The sequence below is a fragment of the Micrasema longulum genome, unplaced genomic scaffold (assembly GCF_059751315.1).
Source record: "Micrasema longulum isolate JH-2025_06_02 unplaced genomic scaffold, ASM5975131v1 h1tg000198l, whole genome shotgun sequence".
In the NCBI taxonomy this organism is placed as follows: domain Eukaryota; kingdom Metazoa; phylum Arthropoda; class Insecta; order Trichoptera; family Brachycentridae; genus Micrasema; species Micrasema longulum.
Window position 1 is genome coordinate 813901 of NW_028277403.1, and position 19953 is coordinate 833853.

Below are 19953 nucleotides of genomic sequence, written 5' to 3' on the forward strand. Positions count from 1 at the left end.
ATATTAATATTTTCATTTAGTATTATTTCAACTTGGCAAGTTTCAGATCTGCTTAATCCAAGTGTGATCTGCTTAATCCAACTTAAGAAAAATTATAGCACTACGCACATTGTATAAATTTAGAAGAAAAACTGAAGTTTGGGCCTTTATAATCAATATTTTGAGGGTTAAATATCGTTATATTTTATCTAATCTATAAACTTTTGAAAGTCATTGTGAAAACAGAATTCAACCAATCAATGGGAGAAATGTTTATTTAAAAAAATTATAATTAACAATATTTATGCAGTTTTTTTATCCTCTGATTATGATAAAAGAATCTATTTTGAATTAATATTTTAAACACACAAAAAGGATTCTTTTAATTCTAATACATAAAATAAAATAAACCATAATCACGTTTTGTATGACTGTTGTTAAAAACTATAAAAGTGTAACCACCACTTAAATTATTTTTTAATTAACCGAAAATAAAATTATATAACAATCGATTAAATATAAACATTGATAAAAAAAAAAAATAAAGGAAATAAAATAATATTTCAACGAGGAAACAAATCTTGCAACTAATATAGTGTTAGGTACAATAATTTGGAGAAAAAAAAATCAAAGCAAGAAATAAATCATGTTTGAATTTAAAGAAAGAATGAGAATATTTTAGTGTAAGATAGGAAAAATTAACAAGTTGAAAAATCGTCAGAAGAACTTAATTTAAGTCACCATTTTTTTTAGCAATGGTTTAATTACTCCATAATTTAAAACCTTACCATAATTCTGAAAAAATTTAGTCTATGAAGAATCAACTGGGTCCTTTTAATGAATTAAATATTTATAATGTTATGTCTCGAGCATAAAATGGTACAACTCAATTTCAGAACATCATTTTGAAATTAGAGGGCATGCGGCAAAAACGGGCTTATTGACAAAGAATCATTTTTATAAGAGAGCAAAAACAAGAATAAAAACTTTTGTAATCAGCTCGTTGTTGTCAAGTATATGATGCAATGTGCCCTTTTTGTGATTTCTCATACAATGAGCCCGTTTTAATTGCGATATTTTTTTTTCTTTCTACAATTTAAGAAGCAAGGGGCCTGATTATGATAGTTTTAAAAGTACCATCTTAAAGTACTTGGAAAGCAATAGTCATCAAAGTATTTAAAAAATCCAACAAATGCAATGAGCCTGTTTTTGCCGTATGCTTTTATTTTATGTTTTTTTTATGTGTGACAGAGAAAACTAAATTTTTTTAGTTAAAAGATAATTGAGCACAGATGACAAAAACCAAATATGTATTATTCAATAATCATAACTTCGAGAAAAAATGGGATGCGGAGGTTTGTAATCTGGATCAGGTTGGTTCCTATATTTCCTTGCCAACCACACCGCTAAAAGCTGCAAGTTACAAAAATATTTCATGAATTCTTTTGCAAATATAAAATAACATATTATGTCCTAGCTAAATGACAATATAGCTTATACAATTCAAAAAGTTATACACACATGGGTGTCTATCGTAGGATATTGAGAATAAAATGGCTAAACGATCAATGAGGAACAAATTACTAGTTAACGATTACATAACTACTAAATAAAAACAAGTATTCACTTAATTGCCTGGGATTTTCACCACCATTCAGAGACTGACATTCTTGAGCACTGAGCAGTTATATGTGTGCGAGTATTAACATACTCTAGTTGTCATGATGTGGATAGTATTTCAGCTTCCATTTTTTATTCAGATACTTGCATTTCAATAATCCAACAACAAAGGCACAAAACACACATTTTTTTTTTTTTTTTACAATACACTGGCCCATACTCTAAACTAATACTTATTCTCCGAGGTATATCTTCACTGAGCAATATCTTTTATACATGTATTATGAAAGTAATTCTTAAAAACAAAGCATATTCATTCACATTTTTACTATATTTATAAGTGTACACATCCTCGCATCACTTACAATTTACTGTGAACATATATTTTTTTTAATCAAAAAAGAGAAGAAAGGTTTGCTGGTGTATATCTGCCAACATGAAGGACGGTGTAATTCTGTCCTAAATGTTGACAATATGAACTATTGAAAGACAGCATTACAACTTAAAGCAGTGGTTCTCAACCGGTGCTCCGCGAAGCAATGGTGCACCGTGAACTTGTTGCAAGTGCACTGCGAAAAAAATTATGACAGCAGAAAAATCCACAAAATAGTGAAAACCGAAAAGTCGTTGATGATATTATTTAAGCCGACCAAAGATCTTGTGATTTCGATTTTGCTGACCAATCGCACCTGTCTTCCATTGGCCTCATAGACCCCACTTGCCGAACCATCCGGGCACATCATATTTGTGTGAGCTCGATTTCTCAGGAGTAACTAATATATGTACAGTCGAACTTGGTTATTACGAGGAAGACGGGACCGACTGAATTTTCTTGTTATAAGCGTTACTTGTTATACCAGAAAAAGGTTATTTAAATCCAATTGCCATTGCATATTGTCACCATTGAAAATTATAAGAAATGCTTACAAAAATACCAGTTTCGAAATTTCAAATTCACATAAATAAACATTCATATTTGTTCACAATGTTGACAATGAGATATGGATAGAGAAAACATTTTTTACATTTAAACATATTTTGCGCCACGTTCTACTCGTATTTTACAAATAATTGATACTTTTTCGCAAATTGAAACACTTCTGTTAGCAGTCATGTTTACAATTCAAGGGTTTGGTTTTAACTTATCTGACATCACTCACTTGTAATGTTCATTATGCATTGACCATAGAACATAAATAAAAAACATTATAGAAACTCCCTAAACAAGAACTACAAAAGAAGTTGTAAATTGTAATAAAGTGCCGAGTCTGTGCTTACTAAGTTCACATAGCTTGGATTTTTTACACGTAATTTCAACCATATGTATCACAGATACTTTGTCAATGCTGTCAGCGAAAACACCAATTAGGTACTTAGACACTTACATAGTCTCATGAACGTAAACGGATACCAACGCACAGCGGTATCGATAATACGTTAGTCCCCCATTTGGATTTTATAACTTAGGTTCATATTTCGAAAAGGATGTTTTTAAAAAATTCAAGAGTTTTTTCTCAACTGTTGGCAATATTTTTGTTCGGGATGTCCGAGAAGAAGCTCGTTGTAAAAGTGAATAAATGTATGGAGAAAACCACAAACTAAAATGTCAACTAATGTTTCCTCATCATATCCCAGATCTCGCTATTTCCGTAATCGTTGTAACCAAGTTTGACTGTTTATATAAACCAAAAATCGAGAGACTTTTGAATATAGACAAAGAATTACGTGTAGCTATATTGAATATTTGATCTAAAATTTCTGGAATCTACAAAATCCAACAAGCGTATCACATCAATTGATTTTCACATCAAATAATTTCCATTTTTTTAAGGATAATTTTAGTTACAGATTTTCCATATAATGTAGGTATAAATATTTTTGCTAATTTTGTAACCTGTTTATTTTAGAATAATAGTTATGTCCGCATACTTTTCGAACGATCATAGTGCGCGGTGACTTTGAAAAGGTTAAGAACCACTGGCTTAAAGCAACAGCATAAATAATTAATTATGTATACTCTATTTCTAGAAGGAACATTATTAACTTAGTAATTTTTTGCAAAATCAACTCAATGTATTTACTACAAAGCATAAAATCATATTACAATCGACATGCAGTGCCAGCTGAAGGTATTTTGTATTTATATAAATAAAATTTATTATGTGAAATGGACCAACTGTAAGATTAAAAATTTCGATAGTTTTTTTTATTGTTGTTAAAGGATCTCATATAAAAATTATATATATTGTATAGGTTTAAAAATATGAATCATGTGACAGGATCAGTACAAAAACACATAATGTAGTTATGTGAATTTCTTACATTTATATAATGCGGATGTATATTATTCTGATGATAATAGGAATTCAGTAATTGTGAAATTTTAAATCATCATCATCATATCATAGATCTGTCCACACCTGATGGTGCATAGGGCACTGCATTGGTACATTAAATGCAGCATGTATCGATCATCTGTTACATGAAGTTATGGCGATCAGCCTTACGCTCCATGGGTTGGTCCAGGAACATAAAATATCGCAGTGTAGAGTCACCATTTCAATCAATATTTCATGTCCACCTTTCCAGGAATCGAACCCGGGACCAGAAGCATGGTAGGCAAACACGCCAACTACTTCACTACGTACTCGTCCAGGATTGAGGTTCTATTTGACGCACAGAACAGTATTCTAAATCCGCCCTGACACAGAAATTTTATACAAGTAGCCACAAATTACCCACAATTAAAGCATGCAAAAAATATGTACCAAGTGGAAAATGAGATAAAAGATACAAAAATATACAGAGGATAATCCAATGAAAAACAAGCACAAGTAAGCAGAAAAAAATAGTGGATATATCGTGCAATACATGTAACATAACTAAACATGGATATGTAGAGAAAAATACCAATTTGCACCTTATTTGTCATGAAATGTGCGTAGGGAAGAGTTAGGAAATTACAAAAAAGCGCTTGGGTTAGCTCTTGGATCCTTCTGATTGCGATAGCGAACTGTCAACCAAACTCCCACAAACTGCAAATGACAATGTTATACATGCGTATTAATCAATACCAGTGTTAGATTATTGTTAACATTTATCTATAAACTGTAATAATGCAAACTTATAGGAAAACAGAAAAATAAACATTTCACCAATTAATAATTATTCAGAATAACAATAAAAACAGATATATGTTTATGTTGTATGTAAATAAAATCAGTTGTCACAATAAAATACTAGGTATTGTACACTTTCAATATTTATGTTAGACTATCATCTCGACACAGGTAATTTTTTTATTTATGTTTATTGTTATTTTGGTTGGCTGGTAGTAATAAAGAAGTTCAGTGGTTATATCTTATTTTTTATTTTTATGTATCATATTCATTGCTATGACTTTTTAAGTTTTGTAATGTTTAAATTACACCGTCTGTAACGACACGAGTTTGAGTCGGTGAGTTTTCTTGACATTTAAAAGGAAAACCCCGCACCTGCCAAAACACACTAAACATTGAAAACCATGGCTACCCATAAATCGGAAATCTATCCCAACACATAACAACGGTACGCTTGATCGGTTATTGTTTGTTCACATGAACCTGTGACGTTTCAAATTAGTTCATTTTAATAATTCTTCATACATTTTTGAGAAACTTCGTCATGCAAATGCTCAAATTTTTACCGCGTGGATTAAAACATTTTTCATGACCAATATCCTGTAGCAATGAACTTCCACTTTCTATATAGCAATAAATCAAGTACTTTGTCTAAAAGTTTAATAAAAAGAAAGACATTTTTTTTTTATACAGACTTTATTATTCCTAAACATGCGTCAACTGCATGTCAGAATTTAGTTAAATGTCAAAATTAGACACTTACAAAATTACACTGCACCTACTTTGAATTTAGTTTGAGACAATTTGCACAATTTTTTATTTACCTCGATTATATTCTCCATTTACGCGGCGGCGCGCAGCTTGTTGTCTTTTGACAGATCGAATGAGTTTTGAAAAAATTTCAATATAAAACCGGGGTTATGAAAAATGTAAAAAACGTTTATTGAGGAGAATATTTTAATGAAAATGTATGGAAAAAATGGGACCTAAACATTTCGGCGTAAAAAGCGGAAAACGTAAAATTGAGGAACGTAAAAACGAGGTTTTACTGTACCTTATTTTTATTTTGATGACTCGACATAAAAAATCATAACTTAGATTATTCGCTTTAACTATCATATATTATACGCCAAGTAAGTAAAAGAGCGATGTAGGGCATTCCAATAACTAATAGTGTAGTTTATTTATTTCACTGTTTATAATGTACAGATGTTCTTTATTTTTTAATTAATTTTATTCCTACTAGCTTTTACCTGCAGCTTAGCTCGCGTGGTATTACGGGGAATTTAGTTAATTAATTTATTAGAGTTGTCATTTATTGATAATTTTTCTGAAAAAGTAGCCTGCGTCGATTGCTGGTCCTCCAACTATCGTTATGCAAAAAAATACGACAATCCGTTACTCTATGGCGACGTAGCATCGTTATTTTGTTGTATATGAATTATTTTTCCACTATGAATTCATTTTTCCACTAAGAATTTTCTTGAGAGAGTGATATTTTTTTCCGAATGAAAAGTAGCTTGTGACACTTGTCAACTCTCCGGATATCACTATGCAAAAAATCACATCAATCGGTTGCTCCGTTGCACAGTGAAAGAAATGCAAACAAACACACTTTCGAGTTTACATTACACAGTATGGATTAGGCATTGTAAAATTGGTATTAAAAATATTTTTGGATCGTGTTATTTTGAAACCGTGTAAAACAAGGTTCTAGGGTACTTTGATTTTTTAAATGACATTTTATATGTATGTTCTTTAAGTAATTTACAAATGTGTGCTTACATCAAAGCTGAAAGGGCATTTTTAACAATTAAAAGATACACGTACAGATTAAATATGGAATAAAACAAAATGAAATATTTAAGCACCAATTGAACTTTCATTTTGTCAAAATTTGGAAGAAATAAAAAAGATAATGCTTCACATGACACAGACCAATTCCCATATTAAATATCATAATGAATAAAAGTAAACAAAAACCGAAAACCCATTTGAAAATAAACCTTGTTAGTAAATACAGGCAACCCCCATTGATCGGGACCCTGGCGAGTGTGGATTAATTAGTGAAAAGAAAGTAAAATAATCAAAATGATAGAAAATGGTGGTAAAATTGCAGTTGTAGGTAGGGATTTCAAATTGCCTGAGTCTATAGTGCAATCGATTGAAAAAAGGCAAGGAGAAATTGTTTTTAAAGCAAGCAATGGTTGGTTTGATTGGTTTAAATAATTATCAAACTTGCGTTCCCTTAAACTGATTGACAAATCGGCTAGTGCAGACATAGAATCAGCTGAAAAATATCTGATAAGAGTTCCGTGAAAAATCCCCCGTTGATCGCGAAATTTAGCTTATCGCGGCCATGTCCAGAACGTATCCCCCGCAATCATCAGGGGTTACTTGTACATTCATTTTAGATGTATGAGGGTTCAAATTACAATAATTGAAGGAGAAATCAAATTACCAATGCCCACCATTACTAAATTTGAGTAGATTTAAATATTAGTTAAAATGTTTATAACATGTACCTCGGTAAAGCTGAAAAACAGACCAATTCCTCCGCACAGTTTGAAGGCGTAGCTGATTTTCGCCTGTAATTTCTCCATACAAGGAGAACATTGGCAACTTTCTTGAATATCCCCATGACAACATACCGACTGAAATGCAATATTTAATAAATTTAAAGTTTACTGATACATACTTTTTTAGAATTTAATTTTGCGTTGTAAGATTTCACCGTTTCTCTATCTACACCCAGTAATGCATAGGGATCTATATTGGCACTCCAATTGCAGCGTATCTGGGTCATTTTTGTTGCATCGAAGGTAAGGTGATCAGTCTTACGCTGCACACTTTTGGTACAATGCAGGTGCCAGTCCAAAAAAAACGAAATATTGCAATGTAAAAGTCATCTTTAAAGTCAATAATTAACGTCCACCATGCTAGGAATCAAACCCAGAACGTCAAGCTTGGTAAGCAAACGCGCCAACCATTACGCTACGAGACGGACTATAACTTCATTTTCTTTTTCAGAAATTTTACCTTAGAGTCGAGCTAAAATACCCGTCTAGGATTCTGATTTCATTTTTTGTACAGACATATTCTTTATCCGCCCGATGCAAAACTAATAACATACTGCAAAATAACTCATTTTCTTTTTTTTTTTTTCAAAATTACATACATAACAAAATATGAATGGAGCCAAACCACTTGTCTGTATTATTTTATTCATATCGATTACATTGATTTACATGAATAACAATGGTCCTTAAGTTGTGATAAATAAAAAAAAAAAAGAAATAGAATCTTCTTTTGAAAAAATTCAATGCATTTACATATAAAGTATTTTGCAGAAGATACGACGCATCGGACCATAAGACACACCTCTACATTTTTCTCTCAATTTCTAGGAAAAAAAATGTTCTGGACGATAAGACGCATTGGGCCATAAGGCGCACAATTTTTGGTTGACATTTCATAGTTAAAAATTGGTAGGTACTCTGACATTCCTCAGGTTCCTTACTAGTCCTTTGAGAAATCCATTTATGGAATAGAAATTTTAATATGGCATTTGTTTTGCTTTACGGTGTCTCCATTGATTTATTTGTTCATTTAACAGTACATATTTAAAATTAGATAAAATTTCACAAAATTATACAAAGTATCCCAAACTCCATGAGACAAAAAGTCTCCTGTGTTGAGTTGGGATACAACATAATGGAAAGTGGAGGCATATATATAAAAAATATATATAACATAAATAACAATGTGAACCATATCGTGAGGTAATTACTAAAACTAGGTAACTTCAAAATCAGAATTTTTGAGTTAATCACTAATGCACTACTTGTCTATTTGTAACATTCCTGTAGGAGGATATAAATAAGTGTTTTAGTGGTTAACTCGAAAATTCTGATTTTGAAGTTTGAACTACAAGGAGTTCTGAAGTTACCTGATCACATTGCGATATTATGATTAAAAATAAACAAATTTTTGCAATATCTCGCAGCAGATTATCAATGAATAGATTTTATTTGAATTCATTATGCAAGATTCGATGTAAGAAGAAATGTTTTTTTCTAGTTTAAATTAAGATAAATTTTCATTACTACCACACAAAACAAAGAAAGATTTTATAACCTGAAATATTTAGTTCCAAGGTTTTATCTATGATAGTGGTGCAAATACTTTTTTTTCCTCTTGTTCCGATTATTTATTGCTTTGCTATCGATAATGTACCAAGCAATTTGCAAATCAACGTGATAGATCTGAAAAGTGATACGACACTTAAAATGGCTTAAGGATGTTAAATTTCTATGGTATTTTGCCTTCTGAAAACTACAAGGAGTTTTAAAGGTTTACTCAGCAAATCATTACTAGGTTTGGTAGTTAATATATATGTGACAAAACTTTTTGAATTCTGATTTACCGAAAAAACAAATAAACAAAGTTTTCGGTTATCAGATTCACATTTAGACACAACGCTCTTTCAAAAATAGAAGCTTATATAAAAAAAAACTTGCAAGTGAAGTAAAGCGACCGAAATCTCAAAAATTAACGACAATAAATTGTAAAAACGTATACTTTGCATTTGTTTGAAAACTCGAATGCTGTAATCTGACGCAAATACGGCCCGCACTAATGCCTATGTAAAATATTTGACCCTCTTACAACAAAAGGTTGCCGACCCATGGCTTATTATATGGAGGACGTCCTGAGAGATTGGCCCATCACAAGGGCAGCAATCATCATCTCTTTTTTTAAATTTATGCAAATACTTACATCAACAGCGATACAAGAGGGGTGTCCCATGGAAGGCTCAGTTGTGTTGCCTCTGTCGAGGAAGCCACAGCAGCTGAATGCAATTTGCACTTTGGATTTTATTTTATCGTCAACCGTCACCCAACCCTGTAATATAATAAAAACGCTTATTCCATGTGTCCTTATAAATAATATCGTCACCCTAACTTGTAAAACTCGTAAATCCCAAAACTTATTTTTATCCGAAGAAGAGAAGTAGTTTTTACTTCGATAGCGAATTGTAGAAAAGTTTTTTTTGATAAAAAAATAAATTGAAATAATGAAAATAAAAAAACAGTACAAATATACAAGTTTTACACACATATAGATTATTTGAAGTCCGAAAAGAAAACACCAGAATATCATTTTTGACCCTTTGTGGCTTTTAATTATTCATGATATTATATTAATTGGAATCTCTATGTTAGTTAAATAACCAGAAAACATGAATTACGATAAGAAACCATTTCAAAATTAGGAATGAAATTATAGAACAGAAAAATTTTGGTTAAAAACCAAAATATTGTACAGTTACAATGACATTTCAATTCGTCTAGTGATTAGATACGATACTATATGTAATTTGATTCTGTAAGAAATAACACAAAATCTATAAAAAGAAAAAAATAAGTAATACAATAATTAAGGTATTATATTAAACACTGAAACTGCAATAGACAAAGAAATATTTTAGTGGTTTTAACAAAAAAAAAAAACAGTTTATATTATAAAATGGTTGTTTTATTTACAAAAAATCATGTCTTAACTATTTCTTTCTTTTGCTCAAGTATCGCCTGATAGATTTTTTTATTTTTGAATTTAAATAATATTCTGGGGAAATCTTAAAGTTACTGCCAAATGTTTCGTGATGACATGGAATTAACTTATCACATAATGTTCAAGGTAAATGCATTTTCTGTAATAAATGAAATCATAAATACTGTGAGCAGCACTCTTATGTCTAAAAAATACTTTATTACAACTGAAATAAATATAAATAATTAAAATGAAATACATGTCAACAGTTTTGGGTGAGTAAACAAATAAAGGAGTAAAACTAAATTATATTAAATGAAATGAGATGGCATTATTTTATTTTTTCTCATTTAATCATTCTCCTATGGCTAGTGTCGTGAACTCACGGCTAAATGTTTCAAAATACACTCTACCCCAACTGGATTACCATTTTTTTATAATGAGTTATTTACAACTCGTTGAAAATGGCCAAACATTATATACATAAGTCGAAATTTTTGAAAAGAAGTTTAATACCTCCGTCAATATTATCATCACCTTCAAGATAAAATTTTGGGAAGCCATTGTTACAGTAAGATAAAGAATTAGAAAAATCAACAATGTTTTGAGTATGCCCAAATGTTTGTAAACAAGCTGGACTTTCTCCCTAGAGTCATTAAAGTGTAAAAGTTGACACTTAAGCCAGCCGATGGCAGGTCATACGCCCTGTAAATGCCTAGACTTCCATATTCTCGGCACTATCGGTGTTACCGTGTTCAGTATTAGTGTTCGAATTTGTATCTGATATATTTGATTTTGATGAAATATCTTGTGCAAGGTTTCTTCAAGCGTTTGAAAAGTATTTATTAAATATATTTGCAACTTTTTGCGGGTGTTCATTCAAATGTAACTTAGAATCATCACACTGCGTCAATGTTACTGCCCGACAGAAGTCAGCTGGCAGCAGGTAACAGGTACACATACTTGTCGCTTCATCTATTATTTCGTAAATGGTATTCCACACATTCTTGCTATTATTTTCAGATATTTCTAGCTTTTGTTTATAATAGTTTTCTTTTGTATGTATTATTTTAAAAGATAGTTTCTTTTTATATTTTTTGAAATGTTTGCGCAAATTTTCATCTTTCGGTTTTCAAGAAGTTAATTTATAAAGCATTTCCTTGTGTCTTACAGATACTATTAGACCGTGATTAATCTACGGTTTGATAGGCTTATACCTACATTTTTTTATTTTATGTTAAGTTAGAAGACGATTCATTGATGAGTTTAGATAATGTCATTTCAAACATTTGGCAACACTCATTAGCACTATCACTTAGGTATAAATCTGCACAGTTTTTATCTGCTAATTTATTTTTTAATGTTTCCATTAACATTTTTATTTTTAGAATGCATAAATTATCTTGTTTGGGAGTAGTAATGTTTGATTTGTTGTATGTGTATTTAAATATGCAAGAGTAATGGTCGGTAATTGTTGTGTGAATAACTGCCGCTACTATTTTATGTATATCATCAATATTTGTAAATGCATGATATAAGCATAATAAATTATCTATTAAGCACTTTAAACGGGTTTTTTTTATTTTGCAATGATAAAAAATATTAAGTCTAATAATTAAGTGACATCCCTGTTTGCTTGACTGATAATATAGTATTATGTATCTTTATAAATACGACACTCACATAAAGTCAAATATACAAAAAATCTCAACATGAGTACATAAAGAAGATAACATTTCATTATCTATATTAAAATAAATAAGTTATTTTCCATTTACATCAAGCACGGGTTTCAAATCATTTTTGTATGATAATTAACTCTGTGAAAATTATTTAAGTAGTCATGTAACCTCCTAAATTTTACATTAAATAAATTCTGGCTACGCACAGAATATTTCAATTATAAATCTATCATTGCAATAACAAATACACATACAATTTATCCTAAATATTCTGTTACTTCTTCTTCTTGTCTGGTCTCAATCCTGGGATTGGCTGGCAGCAATTACATTCATTCTTCTCCTCCATTCCTCCCTGTCTTGTGCGGCTCTTTTAAAGTCAACATATGATGAGCAGCGCACGTCCTCTAATAGGTCCTCCAGGTACTCTCGGCATGGGCGTCCCCTAGAATTTGTCCCCTCGGTCATCCCCTCCATTATGACATGCAGGAGGCCTTCTTGACGTATTACATGGCCGATCCATCTCGCTCGCCTTTCGGACAAGGTCCTTCCACTTTCGATTCTTTGGAGAACCTCCTCATTTGTAATGTGGTCTCTCCAGGAAATTCCTAGTAGTCTTCTATAGGACCACATCTCAAAAGCCTCTAGTCTCCGTTTATCTCTTTCGGATAGGCACCATGTCTCGCAGCCATACATCAAGGTACTCGATACATGGGTCTTGATTAGGAGTATTCTTAGTTTTAGGTCTATATTATTTGATTCAATCTGTTATTTATAGAAAGTCTAACTCATATTTAGTTATTTTTATCTTTATGCATCTAATGATGTACAGGGCACTGCATTGATAAACAAATTGCAGAATATTGTGATTATTTTGCTACACAAATGAAAGATTATCAGTCATACGACTCAGGTGCCAGTCCAAGAACTATTAAATAAGTATTGGGGGGAAAAACACCTAAGTAATAAATATTTTATATTAACCTTGAAGGATCAATAAATTCGTCATGATCGTAAAACAATGATGCAAGTGAAATTCTTCAACTTAACACAAAAGCATTTTTTTTTGGGTACTATGTCATAACTTGAGAGGTACAAAAGTATACCCTTTGATGCTTAGGTTAGTTTTACATATATATATATTTTTTAACTGGAATATAAAGCCTTTATAAAAGCTTTTCAAAATCAAATAATTAAAAAAGTAAATGTCACTTTTTCCCACATCCGTCGTTGTTCTACGATCACAACAAATTAGATGCAGAAAAACAAGCATTCTTCAGCCAGTAAACCGGTTTAAAACCTTTTAGGAAAGTACTGAAATTCAGGTGATTTCATTGATTTGATAAATATTGATATTTTTACAATATATCAAACATATTTGATTTTTAAAATGGACCTTGGTTCTTATTATTTTTTTAAACAAATTATCTCCCATACCACAGGTTAAAATATACCTATTTTCTAAAAAATATTCAGTTGGTTATCAAAAAAAATTATCATAAATATTTTTAAAACATACCTGCTGAGCTAATGTTTTCTGCTGCTCCGGGTTCACAGCCAAACAAGCACAAGCCACGGAAAATTGGATCAAAAACAGCATGAACAAGATGACCATGTACTGAATACATTGTGTTAAGGAAAATCATTTCATAGCCGTAGCCATACGACAGAGATTACTTCATCGAGCCTTATTAAGAATTGTTAACTCTAATACTGATGTTGTTGTAGATATTTCTTGATCAAACTACAGGGGCACTGTCCTGAAGATGTCTACTTGGATGAAAGCGCTCATTGGTCCATAAACAAAATAATGAAATGAAACCAAGAAATTTTATTGATATTTTTATAAAAATTGTTCATTGTTAACTGTAATGCAGAACTTCAGCCTACGGGAAATTGGATACAAAAATGTTTTATTGTGCGGGGTAAAAATTAGAGTATTAAATTGTATGACAAAGTTTCTTCAAAATGTAAGAAAAAAAAAAAACATTTTAATAAAAACACACTACTTTGAATGACGTCACTGGTTCATATGAATCAACCTATCATATGAGAGCTAGAAGATTTCCACTCTGCTTGCCGTTTCTGGACCAATGGGAAGAACTGAATGAAAATAAGCGGAAATGAACCTCTGACATCAAACGCGGAGTTATTTCAGAAATACAAAAAATATAAAATCGTAGCGCTGATTATACGATATGTAAAAATAGATTTTTAAATAAAAAACCACTGAACTTCCTCATTAAAATATATGTATGTATGTATGTGTGTATGTACGTGCATGTATGTTTATGAATGCAATGCAAGTGCCCCGACTTAACACGGATTTTCTAGCGAATCGGGGTAAGTTCACAGGCACGGGTCGTTCCTGGTTGCGCCACTGCAATACTAAATCATAAAATTTAGGGTAAAAGTACAAATGCCAATTTTTGAGACACAATTATTAATTTTACAAAAGAGATTAAACTATGTTTAGTACTACAATTTAGCAGTGAACGGGTTTGTAAATTTAGAAAATATTATATTGTATCGAGTATCTCTTGCATTGCAATTGAAACACAAATCTTAAGGTAATATTATACTAAGAGTGTTGCAGCATAAACCCAATTCGAATTACATTTTTCAAAATAGAATAATGAATTTTGATTCATGCTTATTTCAAGAGCACTATTAAGAGATCACCTCAAGGGACAGCTCAAAAATGGCTACACAAAATTCCTACTAGCTTAGTAACTTTATTGCCTAAGTTCGATTATCATTTAAGCAATTATCAATTCCTGGCAGAGGGATCAGCCATACAGTGGCGTACGTTTCATATAAGCACATAAGCAGTGCCTACCCTAGTAAAATTTTATTAAAACAATAACAAAAAATAATATATAAAATATACAATTTACTATTTGTAAAATTTGAAAAATGCGCCAAATGTATTTCAGATAAGTCGTATTTCGTTCCGTACGGCGCGCCGCTACGGCAGAGGCACGAACTAAATAAGCCTATTTTTTTAAATGTATTAGTGTTGTATACATGATCAATGCGTGTGTGTGTGGGTTAGTTTTTAGGCAGTGCTTATTTTAGAAATCGTTTTAAATTATTATTTCATCTATCTAGCGTTTTTTTTTAATTATTATTTTACAAAAGACAGTCAAATATCAAATGTCAGATAAATAACTTTAAATTTATTTATATTTTACATTCGAGAATAGAGTCCATGTTTGTTTTGATAATGAAAAAAATGAAATGGCGTTTTGTGAAACTTGTTATAGTAACGGAAATGTGTGTTTAATCAATGCATACATTTTGGATTTTAAGCGGTCTGGCAGTTTTTACGATGATGTTACAAAAGCATAATAATTAACAAAAGAAATGCACGTAATTTTGACATACAAATAAGTTGAAAAACGGACTTTATTATTTTAAAATTGTAAACAAAGTTATCGGCCACTTCGGGTATTCAATACTTGGCTTGTAATATATAATATAAATTTAGCATTTATTTGGATATTCGATGTGGCTTAGGTAATTTCAACAATAACTACAAGTCAACAACATAGTGATTCAAATTAATGTGATGAGTGAAGGAAACTGTTTGGTAAGATATATTACCTTAATGAAACATAATTTTTTTTCTACTGCCTAGCCCAGTTTAAAACTCTGTTCACGCAACTGCAGCCATAGAATAAACACCACTATAATATGGATTGTATTCCCAGTGAACGAAAATCTAATTACCTTTGGTATTAAACTACTAATATTTAATAATCATTTGACAAACATAAAAAAACGATGTTTCATGGATCTACAATTTAAACAAAACCATATGCTAGGTAACATAATATCCATTGTAACATTTTTTCGAGTTTAATAGCCGCGACCAGGTACCTATATCAAAGTGCATAAAAACATTTTATTTGTGAAAAGGATACAAAGAATAGCATCACTTGATGGTGCTTGACGGCTCCAGCTAACCCCAAAATGGATATCAGGATTAATAAAACTCCGCATGCTAATATACCGCCGATAATGGGAAGATTGGTGACTATAGAAGCAGCTCTTCCGTATACGGCAACTCCGATTAGAACAAACGCCACAGCCTTTAATGATAAAAAGTAATCTCGATTATAACATAATATAATATTGATCAGGGATACTTTGAAATAATTTTAACGATCCATACTCACAATATACAAAATGTTTAGTGCTGTCAACGCATTTTTAGAACATGTAAATCCACCGCACATTTTGAAATTTTATGAAAATACTATTTATTTTTGAAAACTAAATACAATTCACTAAAAAAACGAACGATTGTGGATTCTGTCAATTGTCAAAATTACTTCTTCGGCACTTCTTCGGATCACAAAAAACCGTACTAACGTTCGTACAAATGCGCAAAACTGGCAACTTGACAAAAAAGAAGATGAGAAAGGAAAAAAATTCTTATGAAAAATCATTCCTTACTTATTTTTTTTAAATCGGGGTAAGTTGGATAATTCTTTCAAATGTCCCGTACATCAATTATCCTGAAATCCAACACATCTTGCAACTTCAAAGCTCATAGGAGGCGATTCGGATAATTTAATCCCCTTTGGGAATTTTTATAAATATAATTCAAATAAAAATGATACATTTTGTATTATCATAAATGTATTTTATGGGAGCCATTTTATTAGGCCTAAGAGGCTGATTATAATTTTTTTATTACTTACCTTCTTACATTTATCACTTTTTAATCATGTCTTTTTATGTACTTGTAGGGTTCATACGTTCATAGTTCATTGATCAATGACACACAGACGAGCAATAATTTCACCTGAAAGATAGATCAATGAGAAATGAAGCAAGTCATCATTTTATATTGAATTCAATACATTTTATTAGGAAAGACTAACAGTATTGCACATATAATATTCGTCTAGGTACGTACAACGTCTTGCAGTGCATTCACGCCATGGAGACATGAAAAACAAAAGAAGCTGGTCTATAAAGAGACCACAGGGCGGGGTAACGCCCAGTCAGCCGAAACAGTCAGCTCGAACAGTCAACCTAACAAGTCATCTTAATGCAATCACTAAGTTCCAGCATGTAGTTCAAGTGCAGCCAGTTCAACTCCTCATTGCCGTAACACTCGCGCGACAAAATTAATTATTTATTCGCCATGTAATAAATACACATTAAACAGCAACCTTGTGTCTTCTGTCAATCCCAAACTGGGGTAGGAGCTTTAACAACCCTCAGCAACCTAATTCCTACGTACTAATACATTTTTTTTAATAAGATAAAACTATCAACAAGAGCATATTTCAAAAAGTCATATACTTACATATTTTAGCAAGTAATTATTAGATTATTTGACTACTGCAAGATGAAATTTAAAAACGCTAATTTTATGTTTATTCATTTTTATTTTATGGTAAAACTTCACGATTCAAATTTGAACTTGATCATACCTCGGTTTGAATGCTCATAAGGAATCCATATAAGTCAATATGTATCTATATTAGAAACATTTTATTTAAATTAACATATTAAAATGCTAACATATTACAACAGAAATGAAAATTTAATATAAGGGAATATAAATGTCTAGGCATCTACAGGGCCTATGACCTGTCTTTGGCTAGTTTGGCACAAAATAAGTCATGTTTATTTGCAGAGTTGAACCAAGTTGAACAGCATGCTAGCTTTTTTCATAAATTTATTAATTCTTCAGACTTGGAAAGCCAGTGAAAATAAAACATAAATACTTAAGGCAGACTAATTCAATATTAAAGTTTTTTTTCAAACTGAAGCTTGGAAATAATAGCACTAGCAGACATATGAGTTGTCTATTTCCAAAACCCGCCATCTCCTTATAGGACCATTTTTGGGAAACACGTTTTTCCATATCACCATCCCCTTTCTTGTAAATGTTTGAAACTAATGTTTTAAGGCAACAATAGTACTCATGATTTTTACGCTTGGGGTGTGCGGGGAGGTGCTTTAAGTTTTTCAGCATTTGTGAAAGGTTACGCATTTTTAGTGTTTTGCATTTGTGCTATTAAAAGGTGGTTGGATGCGGTTAGCTCAGGATTGGACAAGAGACGGCTGATGATGACAATAACTTAAAAGGTGAACATTAATATCAAATTGATAAAAAACGTGTTTTGAAAATTTCATTTTTATTATAAGTTGTAAAATTTTATCGAACTAAAGCAAATTTAATGGTTTAAGTGATCGTGTCGAAATTAATTGTTTTTCTCTGGGAAATAAGATTTTTTGCATTGTTTCGAGTTTGTGTCGTGTTGATGCAACTAAAATATTTTAGTGTTGCTTTTTAATAATAAATTACCATTCTAAATTATGCTGTTTTTTTTTCTGCGAGTATTTACTGAAATATTAAATAAAAATTTTGAAAATTGAAAAACAGAAAAAAATACAGACTGTCCCTTCTGCCATCTGACTACCGATATTTACTGAATACTAATCAATATTACCATGTAATTATTATATTAATTTTAAAGCTGTACCCTACAAATATTTTTGTTAATAATGGAAGGCTTTCCCAATATACGTATAATGTACTCAATAAAATATATTTAATATACCCTAATGGATTTTTAATTACTTTGCTTATCTTAATTTATACGGAAATCCTCAATACTTGCTAAAATACCCCCATAAACTATTAGCACCATTGTGCACCTACATATATCATTAAACAGCAATTATTGTTAGTACATAAGAAAACTTTGCAAATATTTAAGTTAGTTTGATAATGTCCTAACAAGATAAAACGCTTCACATTATACACTCTTGTATAAGAATTTAATCCAATAACAGTATTTTATTTCTTGGATACCTTACCAAATTTCAATACTCTAAACAAATTTACAAGTGATTTAGGGTCAGTCAGGTATGTTAGTCAGGGATTATTATGGCATAATATTTCTTTAAAGTTCGTAAATTATCAACAATGATGGAGATGGCGGGTATTGGAAGTACTCGACTCATATGGCTATTTATTTAAAGTGAATGCACTAAAAATAAAATATTAGAAGTTTGAACCTGGTTCGAATCCCACTCTACCTCAACTTGATTCCCATTTCCTAATAGTGAGTTATTTACAACTCGATGAAAATGGCCGTCAAAATTGAATTATAAGAACGTAAATATTTCTTTAAAAAAAAAAACCTTGTTCTGCCACATACTAATTTAAATTGGTTTCTACAGTTATTGAGGACTAGTTGAAAATTCAAAAATCTATTTTTAATAAGCCAACTAACAGAGTGGAAGCAGTGCACGCACAAATCAAATACAGGTAAACGTCGTTTTACACCAGGGTAACGTTCCAAAGAAACCGGCGTAAAATGAACACAAATATAATGGAAAATATAAGGTGAGGTTCCATGTCAAAATTCTAAGAACAATCTAACACGTTTATTTAATACATATCCTATATATATTCAAAATAAAATACAAATGTATTTAATAAATACAGTTTAAATTCGTTTACAAAATAAATAATAATCTCTAAATATAAATAATGCTTTTTTTATAATAAATACTAACTCACCAGCTCATCATTACTAAAGAAAATTCTCACACTTTTTTTTAAAAAAGCATCCAATTACATTTGTTTTGATTGTTGCTTCCTTTCTTGCAAAATCATATCATAAACTTCAAATATTCTTTTAATTTTAATGATAATAAAATAAAAATATATTCAAACTTTTTATTTTTCTTAAAAAAAAACGAAAACCAACTCGGAAACAATTTTACACAGACAATAGGCTGCTCGCGTACACGGTAATATAATAAAGCAACGTGTAAAAGTGTGTCTGCTATTAGAATCGTGGCCCCTACACTGTCATCTGGTGTCGGCTGAACCGGGGAATCCCATGCAGGCACCAACCGCCGTAATTGTAAATCAGCATAAATCGAATCAGCGCAAAACAATATTTACCTGTACAATATAATATAGGAATATTAAATTATTTCAACAATGTTTTCCAGCAAGATGG

General features: G+C 31.0%; 1 protein-coding gene across 2 annotated transcripts; it reads right to left on the reverse strand.

Annotated features, from left to right (window-relative positions):
- Positions 1–655: 655 nt before the first annotated feature.
- Positions 656–16350, reverse strand: Tsp97E (Tetraspanin 97E). 2 transcript variants are annotated; one of them, XM_088243282.1, is made up of 7 exons: positions 16132–16349; positions 15877–16044; positions 13470–13568; positions 9498–9623; positions 7244–7372; positions 4520–4634; positions 1056–1392 (listed from the first exon to the last, which is right to left on the reverse strand). In XM_088243282.1, the coding sequence occupies exons 1-6, from the start codon at positions 16189–16191 to the stop codon at positions 4560–4562; spliced, it is 657 nt and encodes a 218-aa protein (XP_088099408.1). In that variant the 5' UTR covers positions 16192–16349; the 3' UTR covers positions 1056–1392; positions 4520–4559. The 2 variants fall into 2 exon arrangements, with proteins under 2 accessions (XP_088099407.1, XP_088099408.1); XM_088243281.1 differs by lacking the exon at positions 4520–4634 and having other exon boundaries at positions 656–1392; positions 16132–16350.
- Positions 16351–19953: the final 3603 nt, after the last annotated feature.